The following is a 17632-nucleotide window of genomic DNA, read 5'->3' as shown; positions in this document are numbered from 1 at the left end:
GCACCGCCAAAGGAAACCGCTCAGCGACACAACAATATTTGTCCGAATTGGACCACCAAACTCAGCGCTACTAATCCTGTCGGTCTTGCACGACCAACGGCAGATAAGTACACCACCAAAAAACAAAACGGACACTCGGCGCATCAGCGCCCAAAGAAAGAAGCACGTCCGACTCAGACGATGTGTAGTCCCGAAGAGACAAAATTTCTGCCGGTTTCTTTTTACCTCTGTGACAGTTGTGGTGGGTGCGATAGTGCAGGGGTGTACTGCATGCATGCAAGAACTGAATGTCTGATTCAGACGCCCAAAACGTTACACATCCATACCTCTCACACAGAGATCACGAGTTCAATTCTCACTCTCGACATTCTTCCAAAAATGCAAGTAAAAGTGACGAACCAGCCGAAAGTATTCCAAAAAAAAATTAGGTAAAAAATAAAAATTATAAAAAAAAGTTGAATGGTTTTATTGTAATCATACAGATGTGTACTACAAACTAGAAAATAAAAAAAAAGTAAAAGAAAACTTTTTAAGTTAAACGGTTTAATGTACTAAAAGCTAGAAAATAGTTAGGCAGGTTGCAGTTAGTAGTTATCACATCGCTTCTTAAATTAATCTATGGCAATGATGAGACAAAACTAAAATCGTGGGCATGTCGAATTTCCATTATCCACGGTTAGTTCGTTCATCATATGCCCCGCGATTTTATTTTAGTCTCATAAACGTTGAAATAAAGTAAATGACAATGTCTTGTAATGTTTTATTGGTGAGGGAATGTTTGGTTTAACAGAATAACATATTAGAATAAAAATACTCAAATAGTTCAGTAGTGGAAATAACACCTATTCTCGATATGGCAATGTATTCACGGTCAACAAAACAAAAATTTAAACGTAAAAGCAAAAAAATGGGAATGTCACACGTTCTTATTCGCGCTTTGGTTTCTTCGCACTTCGGGATCGATAAACATAACCCGAGCTATTCATATCCTCTTCAACAATATCTTCCTGTTTGATAGGGACACCCTCGAGTATACGCTCTTCCGACCGAGATCGCTTTGAACGAGACTTAAGGTAAACTTTCTTGAAAATAGATCCATTTGCTACGGTTCTTCCACCATTATCAACTTCATTGAAAATATCATCCAGCTGTTGGTCGACCGATTCAATATGGAGACTGTTGTTTCCTTCGAGCCTTTCACGGTGTAGCTTTATAGCGGCGTTTACATCGAAATGACCCGCACTTTTCTTTATAATGGCTGCATCTAGCGCTATTTTGCGCATTGAGTATTCGTACAAATGTTCATCGACCGTACCAAGAACTATGAAGCGAAACACGTGGACCTGTTTGAGCTGCCCAATCCGATGAGCGCGGTCTTCGGCCTGGAAATCCTGCTGTGGATTTGCATCGATATCGAAAAAAATGACCGTATCCGCGGTGGGCAGATTAATACCCACACCTCCGGCCCGGGTGGTGAGCATAAAAATAAATTTGTCCGAACCAGGAGCGTTAAATTCGTCCAGTGAAGCTTGTCTCTCGTCCTGCCTGGTATAGCCACTCAAGCGGCAGTAATTGTATCCCCTCCACACGAGATAGTCTTCAAGGATGTTCAACAGCATACTGAACTGAGAGAAGATCAACACTCGTGAGCCACGTTTCTTCAGTTTATGCAAAAGTTTGTCTAAAACGATCATTCTCGAGCTTGCATTCACGAGGTGTTGGCCCATTTGATGTGGTTCTGGCTCAGCCCCAGGCATCAAATAAGGATGCAGCGTCACTTCCCGTAGATACGGATATAGGTTGCACATCGAAAAGTGCGCCATAGACCCGTTCCCCTTCACAATCTGGACATCTTTGGTTAACACTTTTTTGGACCAGAGCATCATCTCTTTGGTTTGTGGCATAAATATCGTGGTTGTAATTTTTGGCGGTATTGTCAGTTCTACATCCGCTTTGATTCGACGCAGCATAATTGGTTTGAGAATGTTTTTTAGCCTTAGAGCCCGTTCGTTATTTGGATCAATGCAGTCTTCAACTTTGAACCACGAATCGAAATCATCCGCCTCGCGGAATATCTCCGGCAGCAGTACATTTAGCAATGCCCACAGTTCGTGCAAATTATTGTTGATAGGTGTGCCGGAAAGAAATAATATACTGCGGTATGTCGTACTTCGCAATGCTTTGGCGAGGAGAGTTTTCTCATTCTTGCAACGCTGAGCCTCGTCAACGACTACGTAGTGATAATTCTGTTTTCTGAAGTAGCCACCTTCGGACACAAAAAATTGGTAACTGGTTACGACAACATCCCAGGAACGTCGGGTAGCGGCCAAGACTTCGTGCATTTGCTTTTTCTCGTTTCTGTAGCAATGCCCTTGGAGAACTTTTATATCTGGAGCGAAACGCTTTAGCTCACGACACCAGTTTCCTATTGTCGACAGTGGGACAATTATCAAATGAGGTCCCTTGATGTCCCTGAAACAAGATCAATTTTCAATCAAAAAAATATTATGTTTGCATTGGAGGCATCCCACCAATCAACACGAAATCATTTCAATTTCATATTTTTGATTTTGCTGAAACTTTGCCAACTTGTTCGGCACTAGGTACGATGCCATATTATGGTATTAGTTTTCTCAATACGATCACGACTATTTTTTTAAAAGTGTTTATGCAAAAATGGTATCATTTCAAAAAATAAACTATAACGCCAAAACGGGTTATCTGATCAAAATGGTGTCTGAGGTAAAGTTATAGATTATAATTCTGCGACTCTGGAAATAAAACCCATTTGAACGAGAAAAAATGAAAATAAAGTTGAAAAATGAATTGTTTCAAAAACTACATTTTTTGAAAATCTAAATTTTCTACACAATAAAGCCCATATTATCTCCTACAACTGATATAAATTTTATCCTGGGTAAATGAAAAATGAAGGTAGTCTTCGTAGCTACATTGGTTGCGCGTTCGCTTACTAAACGATCGATCGCGAGTTCAAAACTCAGGGCACTGAATTGACCATCATTTGTGTTGTTATAGAATAACTACGTCCACGCAGCAATCATCATGCAAGCTCTGCTATTGGGGAAGCTCTGCTTGCAATAAGGAAAACAAACATCGGGCTGTCTCGATCCCACGGAAGGACGAATAGTTGAATGGCTACTAGGCAAAGCAAAAACTGGATTTCCCGTGGACACAAAGAGATTACTGTCAAGCGTAGCACATTATGTGCGAAAATCAGCTCGTTCCAATCCATTCGGAAACCACCCTTCTGCTCGTAAATGGATCAAATGGGTTCATTAAACGGCATCCAGAAATATCAAGACGGGTACCAAGCGTATTGCCAAAGCATTGTGCGGCCGTTTCCGAGCAACAAATCAGGTAAGATGGGTTCACGAAATTCGTGAGTATTTCGAGGAAAAGGCGCTGTCCAATGTTTTGAATTTCTGAAACAGATATTCAATTTGGACGAAACAGCGATACGTACAATACCTACAAAAGAATTGACTTCAGCTGGTTGCGGCCAAAAATACGTTCACGCAAACCGTAGGTAACACCAATAGAGGATCTTACACCGCACTGTTTTGTGGAAACGCAGCCGGGCAGTTAGCGCCAACGTTGATGCTATATCCGAACAAATCCAGGATGCTAAAAGAGATCTGGCAGAGATTACCCGAATGCTGGGCCACTGCAAGAACAGAATCGGGTTAGATGAACCGGGATATTCTTTACCTGTTTCTCAAGGATGTTTTTTTATCCTTGGCTTGTCCAGCAGAAAATACCGGACATAAGTCACATGTCTCATATGAATCGTTGCAGCTATGCACGGAAAAAAACATAATCCTGGTTTGTCTTTCTACCAAAATCCACTCAAATCACTCAGCCGCTGGACGTCAGCTTTTTCCGACCACTATCAAACTTTTGGAATCATGTTGTAGTAGAATGAAGGATCGACAATAACGGTGAAATACTTCCGAAGAAATCAATTGTACCTCTTTTGAAACAAGCTGTGGATAGAATGGCGAAACTACAATCGACATTGATCAACGGTTTCCGGCGATGTGGATTGTATCCGTTAGATCCTGTCTGATTGGGAAATCCAGCGAAGCATCATTCGTATTGGCAATGGCAATGAATGAAACACAGGAAGTTGATGATGAGTGCAACAACAAATCGTTTGTGAAGTACCTCGAATCGTTCTTATCATCGGATCAGTTGAGTATTTTCGAAAGTTGTCGTTCCATTGTTCCATTGGGCTGTAGTAGATACAAATCTATATCATGTGTGGGTAAAAGCCAAAGGAGTCATAGCAGTTTCAGTTGAATCACTAGTTTAAGGATTTGATGACATATTTTCAGGAGATTATTCTAAATTTTCTGTAAGTTTGTTTTTGTATACTATAACGTCCACATTTTCAGAAACTAAAAATGTAACATTCATAAAGATGAAATCTTCGATGAGAAGTAACCCGGAGAAAGAAGATCTCATATCACATCATACATTTAATGATTCATTTAGTATGCCTTCTGTATCTACAAACATTCCGACTGAACGTTGTCTTACAAAGCCAGCTGTAGCTGCCATAGTTACCAGTCAGGCTTATCGTTTGTATATGAAAAACCTCGAAGAGGTCAAGCAAAACATTGAAAAGGAAAAACAAAAAAGAGATGAAAGACAAAGAAAAAAAAGAGAAATTTTTGAAAAGTTTTGTTATTTGCAAGTGAATCAAGAATCTTGAGTGAAATTGATTGTTATTGATTGAACATCTATTTATAATATAATGCCGAGTTCTGGTAGAATATGAAAATTATAATAAAAAGAAATTGTAAAGGGCCAATTAGAGGATCAATTATAGGCGAGTTCTGCTACTGAACCCACGAACGTTCGTTTAGTAAAAAAAACGTGAATGTTCGAAAGAATTCATATCAAAAAAATAATTTTGGGCGGGACTAAGTTCGCCGTCAGCTAGTATATAAAAGAAGGTTTTTCCCACGTACGTGTAACTCATCATCACAGGAGAACGGCTGGTCAGATCTGCGTTGTCTATATATTTTGTGAGGTTGTCTTCACCCAAATTAGAATGACAAAATACTTTGGAGGATATTTTAGATAAATAGGACAATTCCAAAAAATGACTATGCATATCTTATATATACATTCGCTATCCAACTCTTGACGAGTAAAGTTCAGTGTCGGTATTGTGCGTTGCCACTTTTGCTATTGTACTATTGGTACGAGTGTATCGTGTACGAGTGAAGGTCATTGCTGTCCGCGACCTGACCTTTTGTGAAGTGGAACGAAGGAACAAAGGAAGCAGCGCTCTTGCAGCGAGCCGGATTGCGGCTGTTGAACTGATTCGACATAACGGGATCGCCATCGCGTGACTGTCGCAAACGGGATTCATCATCACGTGGCTGCGTAAGCTATTCTTGCGCTATTGTGTTGTCTCCGTAGCGCGTAGCCTCTGTCTCTCCCTGATTAGGGCAGTAGAGCGCATTATTGGAACAACTTATATATTAAGGTACACATATTTATTATTAATATTATTATTCAATTCATTTGTTCATTGTTTGATATTATTATCATAATTTTTTTTTTTTGCTATTTTTTTTTTAAGATTATTGTTAAAATCAATAATAATTTAGAAATAAGACAGAAATTTTTGTAAAATGGAGAATAGTGGAGGATCTCCAGAGATGGAGATCTCCGATAATGAATCTCATATAAGATCTGGGAAAAAACATAAACGAGTCCCTCATAAGGAAGATAATTCTTCTGGGGACGAATCCGCTCATCCTACCAAGCCCCCCTCTAAGAAAATTGCAAGCCTCCCTTCTCAACCCACTGTTACTTCCACTCCCCCTCTCCCATCATCGATTTCGCTTCCCCCTTCTGATGCTTCCGATCCAACCCAATCCTCGTCCTCGTCCTCATCCTCATCCTCGTCCTCGTCCTCGTCTTCCCCCTCTGTTGTCTCCGCTCCACGTGTCAGAGTTTATCCAGAAGATGCACCTGGAACTGGCCCTTGGATTGTTTTCCTCCGGCCAAAACCGAAAGGAAAAAACTTTAACGTGATTCAGATCATGAAAGATCTGGCCAGATACACTTCTGTATCTGAAATTCGCAGGGTTAGACCGAACAAATTGCGAGTTGTCGTGAATGAACGGAAACACGCAAACGAGATTGTTGCTGATCAACATTTCACTCTCGAATATCGAACATTTATACCCTCCCATAACGTAGAAATTGAGGGGGTGATAACTGAAACGGGTCTGACGAGCGAACAAATAAAAGCAGAAGGAAAAGGCAAGTTCAAGAAGCTCCCCTCAATGGAAGTGAAAATCTTGGACTGTCGCCAACTCGGGAAACTTTCCCATAATGGGGACCAAACTAAATTTACGCCGTCCGACTCGTTTCGAGTCACCTTTGCTGGTGCCGCCCTCCCTGACTACGTTATGGTGGACAAATTGAGACTACCTGTGCGACTCTTCGTGCCAAAGCCCATGACTTGCAACAAATGCAAGTCAGTTGGTCACACTTCGGATTATTGTGCCAACAAGGAGCGCTGTGCCACTTGCGGAGAGCAACATGAGGGGAAATCCTGCAGTGCGACTGAGCATAAATGTCCATATTGCGGGGGATCCCCACACGAGCTCTCAGTTTGTGAAAATTACAAGAGTCGCTGGGAGAAACAGAAGCGCTCTTTGAAGGAACGCTCGAAACGCACTTTTGCGGATATTTTAAAGGGCGCTTCTCCACTGGCCCAACAACAACAACCAATCAACACACAAAATGTCTTCGCCACGTTGCCCGTTGACGAAATAGAAGCGGACACAGCTATCGGGGGCACACCGTTCATTTTCCAAGGGAATTCCCGGCGCAAAAATGTGACCACTCCCAAAGTTCAAGGACAAGCCCCTCCGGTGATACCCCCTGTTAGCATGCCTAAAAAATCGAGTGCAGCGGACAAGCAAAATCAGGTTCCTCCTGGTTTCCGTGGGAATAATTCACCTTCGAATGGCCCAGCACTCGAGGGGACATCAAAAACCCCAACTGTCCCTGTTATTCCGTCCAGTTCAACTTCCCAATCGGGATTTATAAAGTTGTCTGACCTTTTGGACCAAATCTTCAAGTGTTTTAATGTTTCTGACTCCATCAGAACCCTTGTCATCTCAATGCTTCCAGTATTAAAGACAATTTTGCAACAATTGATGCAAACATGGCCCCTCCTTGCAATGATTATCTCTCTTGATGTCTAATTCAAATAGAGAGGTCGGAGATATCACTGTTTTACAGTGGAATTGTCGTAGTCTTATCCCTAAATTGGATACATTCAAATTTTTAATTCATAACTTCAATTGTGATGTTTTTGCTCTGTCCGAAACTTGGCTTTCTTCGCGAGATGATATCTCTTTCCACGATTTTAATATTATACGCTTGGACCGTGATGATAGATACGGAGGGGTGCTTTTGGGGATCAATAAGTGCCACTCATTTTTTAGAATTGACCTTCCACCTATTGGAGGGATCGAAGCTGTTGCTTGTCATGCAAACATCAGAGGCAAAGACCTCTGTATTTTCAGCTTGTATTGGCCTCCGAGAGCTGCGGTTAGCCGCAAACAACTTGATGACATGTGCTCACTCCTTCCTGAGCCACGATTGATCTTGGGAGACTTCAACTCTCACGGAACTGCCTGGGGGGAACAGTACGACGACAATCGTTCATTGTTGATATATAACCTTTGTAACAGCTTCAATATGACCGTTTTGAACACTGGGGAAACAACACGTGTACCTAAACCTCCTGCTAACCCAAGAGCTCTTGACCACTCGCTTTGCTCGAATTCACTATCGTTAGATTGCAAGTGGAATGTAATCCAGAACCCCAACGGTAGTGATCACTTGCCAATCAAAATTTCCATCACCATTGGGTTGAATTCTTCTGAATCTATAAACATGGCATACGACCTCACAAGACACATTGACTGGAAAAAATATGCGGACGCGATTGCTCTAGCCATCAATTCCAGAGATGGTTTACCTCCATTGGAGGAGTATAACTTCCTTTCTCGTTTGATCTATGACAGCGCGGTTCGCGCTCAAACGAAACCCATCCCAGGTTCCACCATTTCCCGAAGGCTTCCCAATCTATGGTGGGATAGCCAATGTTCCAAGCTTTATGTAGAAAAATTTAAAGCTTTTCGGAAACGTGGAACCCCTGAAAATTTTCAAACGTATTTAGCCCTTGAAGATCAATTTAAAAACTTAATCAAAGGGAAAAAACGTGCTTATTGGCGAAATTTCGTGGGAGGTTTGTCACGAGAAACGTCAAGGAAAAAATTATGGAAAGTGGCTCGAAACATGAGAAATCGCTCTTCAACGAATGAAAGCGAAGAATATTCACATCGATGGATTTTTAATTTTGCACGGAAGGTTTGTCCTGATTCCGCTCCTGTGGAAAAAATTGTTCGAGATATACCACAAAGTAGGTGCGATCTTGATTCCGAGTTTTCGATGGTAGAATTCTCTCTTGCTCTCTTTTTATGTAACAATTCTGCTCCGGGATCGGATAGAATTAAGTTCAACTTGTTGAAAAACCTCCCTGATGTGGCGAAACATCGCTTGTTGAATTTATTCAATCGGTTTCTGGAGCATAATATTGTTCCAAATGATTGGAGACAAGTACGAGTTATAGCTATTCAAAAACCCGGAAAACCCGCGTCCGACTTCAATTCGTACCGCCCAATAGCAATGCTGTCTTGTATACGGAAATTGTTGGAGAAAATGATCTTATTTCGCCTTGATCGATGGGTTGAAACGAATGGCCTACTCTCAGATACACAATATGGGTTCCGCAGGGGCAAGGGGACGAATGATTGTCTTGCGTTGCTTTCTTCAGAAATTCAAATGGCTTACGCCGAAAAAAAACAAATGGCTTCAGTATTCTTGGACATAAAGGGGGCCTTCGATTCTGTTTCAATAGAGGTTTCGGACAAATTACACTCTCGGGGTCTGCCGCCTCTATTGAATAATATGTTATATAACTTGCTTTGTGAGAAACATTTGAACTTTTCTCACGGAGATTCGGCAGTAAGTCGGGTCTCTTACATGGGCCTCCCCCAGGGCTCATGTTTAAGCCCCCTTTTGTACAACTTCTATGTAAGCTACATCGACAATTGCCTTACACAAAATTGCAGCCTAAGACAACTTGCAGATGATGGAGTGGTGTCTGTCGTAGGACCAAACGAATCCGACCTGCAAGGACCCTTACAAAATACTTTGAACAATTTTTCAACCTGGGCCATTGGGCTAGGGATCGAATTCTCCACGGAGAAAACAGAGATGGTGGTTTTTTCTAGGAAGCATAGACCAGCAAAACCAAAGCTTCAACTTTTGGGTAAACCGATCACTCATGCTATGTCATTCAAGTAACTTGGGGTCTGGTTCGACTCCAAATGTACTTGGGGGGCCCATATTAGGTATCTGAGTAAAAAATGCCAACAAAGAATAAACTTTCTCCGTACAATTACCGGCACCTGGTGGGGAGCCCATCCCGAAGATCTTATAATGTTGTATTGAACAACTATTCTCTCAGTGATGGAGTATGGCAGTTTCTGTTTTCAATCAGCTGCCAAAACACACCTCATTAAACTCGAGCGAATTCAGTATCTTTGTCTCCGTATCGCGTTGGGATGTATGCCCTCAACGCATACCATGAGTCTCGAGGTTTTGGCAGGCCTACTCCCACTAAAAGATCGCTTCAATTTATTATCTCTTCGGTTCTTCATCCGGTGTAAGGTCATGAACCCATTGGTGATCGGAAATTTTGAGCAGCTGATCGAGCTAAATTTTCACTCCGGATTCATGAGTTCATATCATGAATTCATCTCCATGCAGGTTGATCCTTCTTCGTATATTCCCAACCGTGTTTGTTTCCCTGACTACATCAATTCCTCTGTGCATTTTGATCTGTCCATGAAGCAAGATATCCATGGATATTCAGATTACCAACGATCGAGGATCGCTCCAACGATCTTCGATGAAAAGTATGGGGGTATCAATTGCGATAATATGTACTTTACTGATGGGTCCACTATAAACGAGTCCACAGGATTTGGAGTGTTCAACGAATTTTTTAGCACCTCACACAGTCTTCAGAATCCTTGCTCAGTGTATATTGCTGAATTGGCAGCAATTCATTGGGCGCTGGACAGCGTCGCCTCACGACCTGTTGAACACTATTACATTGTAACGGATAGTCTTAGCTCTGTCGAAGCTATCCGTACAGTGAGGCCGGAAAAGCACTCGCCGTACTTCCTTGAGAGAATACGAGAAATTTTGAGTGCTTTATCCAGACGCTGTTATGTCATTACCTTTATCTGGGTCCCTTCACATTGCTCCATTCCGGGTAATGAGAGGGCTGACTCATTAGCAAAGGTAGGTGCAATTGAAGGCGATATTTATCAGCGTCAAATCGCCTTCAATGAATTTTATTCTTTAGTCCGCAAAAATACCATCGCTAACTGGCAACGCAAGTGGAATGAAGATGAATTGGGCCGGTGGTTTCACTCGATTATCCCTAAGGTTAGCCTCAAACCGTGGTTCAAAAGTCTAGACTTGAGTCGGGACTTTATCCGCACCTTCTCCCGAGTCATGTCCAATCACTGTTCGTTAGATGCACTACTCTTTCGTTTCAATCTTGCCGATGGCAATATCTGTGCTTGTGGCCAAGGTTACCACGACATCGAACACGTTGTTTGGTCGTGCGAGGTGTATCTGGTCGCCAGATCGAATTTAAAAAACTCCCTTCGGGCCCGAGGAAGACAGCCCAATGTGCCGGTGAGAGATGTGTTGGCTCGGTTAGACCTTGATTACATGTCCCATATATATGTTTTCCTTAAAGCTATAGATCTTCGTGTGTGATTGCCCCTACATCCTTATACCCTCCTTTCCTTCCTTTGCGGGTAATTCGTCCCCTTGCTATAAATAGTAGAATAAGTTGAAATGTAAATACACTATAGATATACGAATAGATTTATAAATTGAGTGTTCATCAACATTGTTACAATTTCCTTATATCCCATCCTTCTCCTAAAAATATGTCACCCTTCTAAACTCGAGTACACCGCGAGTAATCGGTTTTCCACCTTACTAACCATAGATGTAAGAAAATTGTTTATATATATATAGTTTTAAAATTATATTTAAGAATTCGGCTCCTTTAAACTTAAGTAACTGAGCCTGTAAAAATAAACGAATTAAAAAAAAATCTTATATATAGAACAAGAATATATATATATATATAAATACAAATGTAAGGCAAAATCTGTTGGTAAGCGGAAAACCCGAAGAAGGGATGGTCCGATTTTAGCCTCCTGTATTTAGTTGTATTGGTCTCTTCCTGTAGATCAATATAATGAAGAGAAAATTCCGAAAATTGAATTCCCACATGTTCGAAAATTACATCATAATAAGCGTTGTTAGTTCATTCGATATTTGCGCTATCGAAATTGATATTTGTTCGTAAGTGGAAATGGATTTTCAGGCGAAATAACGCATTTCAATATCATATATCTATAAAAAACTGGAAGGCCAAATGTGTTGGTAAGCGCAAAACCCGACGAAGGAATGGTTCAATTTGAGTCATCTATATTTCGTTGTATTCGTCTCTTCCCGTAGATCAATATAGCGGAGAGAAAAATCGTGAAATTCGGAAAATTGAATTCCCATATGTTCTACAATTAGCTAAGCGTAGTCCATTTGATGTTGGCGCTAATGAAATTGATTTTTGAGAAGGAAGAAGATTTTTGAGAAGGATTTTCAGACGGAATAACGCATTCCTATATCTTCTATCTATATTAACAAAAATGGAAGGCCAAATGTGTTGGTGTGCCCTAAACCCGAGGAAGGAATGGTCCAATTTGAGCTGTCTTTACTTTGTAATATTCTCTGTATCAAACATGTATTCCATGCAACGGAGAAGCATGTTATGTCCAAATGCTTGAAGAATCTTGAACGCGAATTGTGTCTGAAAATAATTTTATATTATACAAAAGTAACACAAATTTCAGCATAAATCGAGAATTAATCAAGCAAACGAACCCGAAATTGGCATTTGGAGGTCAGGGGAGATTCTTCAGAACTCGAGAATCAATGAATAATAATAATATAAGGGGCAATAAATGTTTCTTTAATGGTTTGACACTCGCATAACTCGAGAATCAATCAAGAAAACGGAACCAAAATTGGCATGTGGTGGCACGAAATGTTTCTATGGTGGTTCGACACTCCTCTCCCCTCTCTAAGGGGAAAAGGGCTGCCATACAAATGAAACACAAACTTCTGCATAACTTGAGAACTAATCAAGCAAATCGAGCCAAATTTTTGATGTGAGGGTTTTTGGGTACGAGAAATCCTTCTATAAAACCTCTCCTTCCTCTGGAATGGAGAGGGGGTCCCATAAAAATATTACATATATTTCAACCAAACATGACAATTGAAAATTTTCGGAAAATTCAATTCAATATGTTCTATAATTACATAGTAACAAGCGCTCTTAGTCCATTTGATATTTGCGCCAACGAAATTGATTTTTGTTGGAAAGTGGAAATGGGTTTTAATGTGATAAAACGCACTCCTATATCTACTTCTATCTATATAAATAAAAATGGATCGCCGAATGTGTTGATAAGAGCAAAACTCGAAGAAGGAATTATCTAATTTAGGGCTATCTTCATTCCATCAATGTTTGGAGGTATTGATAACAGAAAAATAAATTTTGGGTCGGACGAAGTTTGCCGGGTCAGCTAGTAAAATATAAAAATGATAAATGTTTTCCCGATTTTCTTCATCAGTCAAATCCGTGCAAGAAAATCAATGCTAAAATTAGTGATTATTATAGCTAAATTTCTGCTGATTTCGTTTTCTTCTGGTGGGAACGAAGAGTTCATTGCATCCAACAATGAACGAGAATTTCTCATTTGAGCTTTGAGTTTGTGTATCTACGAATGAACGAACTACGAACGTCGATAGTTGATGAAATAAATAGCAATATTTTGGGGAAACACATTCCAGCGATCGCACACGAGCGGGCACCCACTTTAATACAGATTTGTGTGATTTCAAGTGATTTTGTTTTCAAAGCAATTTTTAATCTATTGAAAGAAGCTTTCGGTTCAATATGTAACAAGCATATAACTCTTAGGGTGGGTTTAGACTAGTGATAAATTCATGTGAAGAAATATGATGAGATTTATAGAAATCGCATCAACCGTTTACACTAGCGTGAACTTCTATAATGAATATATTCATATCTTAGGTGAATTTATTCACCTGAAGTAGAACTGCATCCAATTTTAGTGATTTCTCACCAGTGAGAAGTTCACAAGCGTTTACATATGCTGAATTTATTCAAGTTATATATACCTCGAATAAGTGCATCATATTTATTCTCACCCGTTTACACCTATTTTCACGTGAATAAATCCATCTATAGCTATAGATCTCCCTAATGTAAACCCGCCATTATACATTTTATCTTGAAGTGATTATCATACCACTCCGTTCATCCTGCTAATAGGTATTAATGTTAAAAACCTTGCACTTCAAATGTAATGCCCTCTTTTTCAAAACTTTAAACTTACACACTGGTACAAAAATGAAAGGCGTAGTCTTACGTAAAAATTAGTCTTGATCGTATTTAAAAAAAACTTATACCATAAAATGGAATCGTACCTAGTGCCGAACAAGAAGGCAAAGCTAAATAAAAAATAAGAAATTGATTGCCCTTTCCAAAATTCGTATCGATTGGGGGAATGCCTCATTGCTTCCACTGGTAATTGCACTTACTTGTAGTGTTTCAGAAAACCTAACATCGAGATAGCTTGAACGGTTTTTCCCAAACCCATTTCATCCGCAAGGATGCCATTCATGCCGTTCTCGTAAAGCGATATCAACCAGTTCAATCCATCCACTTGGTAGTCACGCATGGTTCCCCTGATGAATGACGGAGAATCGGTAAACTGGATTACCTCATCATTTTTCAATTGGACTTTCTGTTGACGTTTCCTTCCTTTAGGAGTTGTACTCTTGTGGGCATTCTTCTGTTTGCCCCTAGGCAGTCCAGCCTCACGGTCCAACATACGTTGCTGAGTGAAACTTTTGAACTGAGATAGTTTTTGCTCAATGAATTCCAAACGGCGCAAACGGACTCTCGATATTTCTTCGCTGTATTCCGTAATACTGCTGGAACCATCCGATGCGTTACTTTGCTCCAGAACATCACTGGGCGTAGGTGAGTGCTGGCTCTGAAAAATATTTCCATGCTATAATTAAAACTGACTTAAGGTTATTGTTTTAGTGCTTTCTGTGTAAATAAGTTTTATATTTACAAACAATTATCGGCAAAGCGGAAATCCAAGCGCATTTTCGAAGAAGAAACCACCCGGGTGGAACGACTCATTGATCTCAGACTTACCACCCGAAATGCAGCCGGGCTCGAATTGCTCATCGCAAGCACTGATATATTTCGGAGTAACAATAACTCAAATAAAATTGTGCTAAAAAAAATTGTGAAAAAAAAACCCAAAGAAAAAAAAAGGATCTGTCAAAACTATTTGATGTGCTGTATATCTAAATAGGCCATGGAATTTCAATTATCAACGATATTACTATGCTGCTATGTTATTCAATACACAATGTGAAAAATAGTACCTGGCGCATTTAATTTCAATTTCATCATAACAATTTGGCACAATAAGAACTGGACCAAAAAAATACAGGAATTTCGTCTCACCCTCTTTTCGGCAGCAGGATCAAATGCTGAACTTTCCGTTTGTTGTTGAGCAAGGATTTCCATTGTGAACACCTGACAAATTTGTGGTTTCGGCTTTTCCGGTTCTGATTATCAACTGGCGACGAATGAAACAATTAAAGTAAACGAAACTACATCGAACAACTGAAACATGTATCAACAAGTAGCTTTCCAGCTAAATAACGTCAGCCTTGGGAAAAATGCGCGCAGTTCGCACGCTGCTCGGTTGCTATGGTTACGTAGAGGGTGGCAAGGCGCCTAGAAGTATATACTAAGGTGGGCCAACTTGCTAAAACCACTCTTCAGCCATCTTGGAAGTCTACTGTGTTTTGTTTGTAAACAAAACACAATACGCTATCCGCGTTGACGGCATTGAGCTTCGTATTACGAAATGGGGGAGCAGGCATGACAATATGGGTTTGCAAAAGACATAAACGTGCTTTTAAAATAAAAATTATGAATGAAAATTATTTTTACCAAACCAAATTAGTACTCTAGGTAAACTAAAATCACTTTTGCTTGCAAGTAGTAAAAAAATATCATACACAAATTGTGTTTAAAGATAATTTTGTATTATAATGGCAAGTTTTGGTGAGAATATCTGAAAATTGATAGAAAATAGTTTAAATTGGGGTCAGAACAGCGTACTTATAGAAGGCAAATAACGCAAAGAAAAAAATTTCATTCAAATTTTAGCAATTTAAAACTGCCTTAGGGTCGACTAATCTGATAGAGAATAGTTGACCTCATACAAACTAATATCGTATCCAGATGTCGACACCATTCCGCCGTCAACGCGAATTGCCGAAGCTCGCTCGTGATCAGTCTGTCTCTTTCACGCTACAAGCAAATAATTCCCCTTCTACTTTCTTCCGTGCTGTTTTCATATACCGCTCCCCTAACCAACTTAGTGACGAAACGGCCTCACCTAGTACCATAGACCCGTCTTGGAGGGTGGTACACTTTGGACTTGTGTAAGATGTAGGATGTCAATGACTATATATCTAGGTGGAGTAAAAGGCGAAGTATACTCGTATTAATTAATAACAAAATTGGTGTTATAATCCGCGTTGACGGCATCGAGCTTCGTATTACGAAATGGGGGAGTAGGCATGACAACATGGGTTTGCAGAAGAAATGAACACACTTTTAAAATTAAAATTATGAATGAAAATTATTTTTCCCAAATGAAATTAGTACACCATGTAAATTAAAATCTTATTTGCTTGCAAATAGTGAAAAAATATCATACAAAAATTATGTCTAAAGATAATTTGGTAAGTTGTGGAGAGAATATCTGAAAAATAATAGAAAATAGTTTAAATGAGGGTCAGAACAACGTACTTCTAGTAGATAAATAACACCAAGAAAAAAAATTTCATACAAATTTTAGCAATTCAAAACTGCCTCAGGGCCGACTAATCTGATAGAGAATAGTTGGCCTCATGCAAACTAATGTCGTATCCAGATGTCGACACCATTCCGCCGTCAACGCAAATTATTTGCATTCAATATGAAGTGTATAAGGTAATTCAAACCCGAAATCGTACGCCACCATGCAGATTTCTTTTCCCTTCTTTTGAAAATCGAAAACAAGTTTTTTAAACATTCTATTTAGATAAAGTCATAGTGTCATATGAGAGTGAAAAGGTTTGCGAGTGTACGAAAATTGCCTCAAACTCATATTCGTAAGGTGGTTAAAATTTCTACTCGATTTCAATGGCATTGAACAATTTCAGAATTACATCAATAGTATGTTTTGTACCGCGGAACCCTGGACCTGCACTGGGATAATATCACGACAGGACCCAACAAACATTAAATCGTATAACTTTGCACATGATAAGTTACATATAATTTCGTATCAAATCACAATCGCATAAAATATGAATCAAAATATCGATCATATATATCTAAAATCGCATAAAATGCAAAAACACGATTTTCCATGTCATCGATGGATTGAGTGGTAACGTTATTGTATCAAATCGCATATCAGTCCAAAAAGCATCGCATATCGTTATATACGGCTTTATATGCGTACAAAACATGGCATATACGTATATCGCCTCCACTTTTGTGTGTATATGCAAGTTATCTGCATCATATATCATACAAATGTGTCTTGGTTGTATGTATATCGCCTCCAATTATAGCTATTCATACGACTTAATGTTTGCTGGGGATTATCGAAACGCGCACGGTACAATTAATAAAAAGTTACTTTATTCACGACATAACTAAAACGATACATTTGGTGATGGACGATAAACGATTGACTCTATCCACAACAATAACAATGTAAACAACAACAAGTGACAACCACATTAAAAATACATATATGCGCATCTCCTGCATCGCTCAGTGACAGTCATCCTGTCGCACGCGAGCCCTGCGGTTTGAGCTGCGTCGGATGAATAACGTATACGAGCGCGGCAAAATAGGGTTGTCCACAACATCCACAATGCGTCGACGTGGACGCGTTGCCACGGAGCGGTCGATTTGGACCACGGCACCGGTGGAGAGTGAGGAGGTGATCGAGCTACAGACGCACACTGCTGGCATACCTTGACGAAGCTGACGATGTCGGCATCCAACGTAGGCCACGGTGCAGCTGTTCGAGGCACCGTTTCCGATGCAGCGACGGGATGATCGTTCGGCAAACAAAATACACCCATCCACCACAGAGAGCGACTCCTGCCTTGATTGGAACCGGCGAAGTTCTGACCCATCGAGTGTTGACTGGGGCCAGCCGTTCTGAACGTAGCGGTGGACCTGACGGAGCAGTGGATCTGCTTGGGAGCTTTGCGCGACGGCTCTGAA

The 17632-nt window shown here is 40.2% G+C and overlaps 1 protein-coding gene across 2 annotated transcripts; it reads right to left on the bottom strand.

Annotated features, from left to right (window-relative positions):
• Nucleotides 1-468: 468 nt before the first annotated feature.
• Nucleotides 469-15054, bottom strand: LOC129764945 (SWI/SNF-related matrix-associated actin-dependent regulator of chromatin subfamily A member 5-like). Of its 2 annotated transcripts, XM_055764619.1 has the most exons (4): nt 14792-15054; nt 14474-14555; nt 13846-14303; nt 469-2472 (listed from the first exon to the last, which is right to left on the bottom strand). In XM_055764619.1, the coding sequence occupies exons 2-4, from the start codon at nt 14504-14506 to the stop codon at nt 927-929; spliced, it is 2037 nt and encodes a 678-aa protein (XP_055620594.1). In that variant the 5' UTR covers nt 14507-14555; nt 14792-15054; the 3' UTR covers nt 469-926. The 2 variants fall into 2 exon arrangements, with proteins under 2 accessions (XP_055620594.1, XP_055620593.1); XM_055764618.1 differs by lacking the exon at nt 14474-14555 and having other exon boundaries at nt 472-2472.
• Between the last annotated feature and the right edge of the window lie 2578 nt (nt 15055-17632).

The sequence above is a fragment of the Toxorhynchites rutilus genome, chromosome 2 (genome assembly GCF_029784135.1).
Source record: "Toxorhynchites rutilus septentrionalis strain SRP chromosome 2, ASM2978413v1, whole genome shotgun sequence".
NCBI classification, from domain to species: domain Eukaryota; kingdom Metazoa; phylum Arthropoda; class Insecta; order Diptera; family Culicidae; genus Toxorhynchites; species Toxorhynchites rutilus.
The sequence above is the reverse complement of the archived record's forward strand: the minus strand, read 5'-3'. Positions and strand labels throughout refer to the sequence as shown.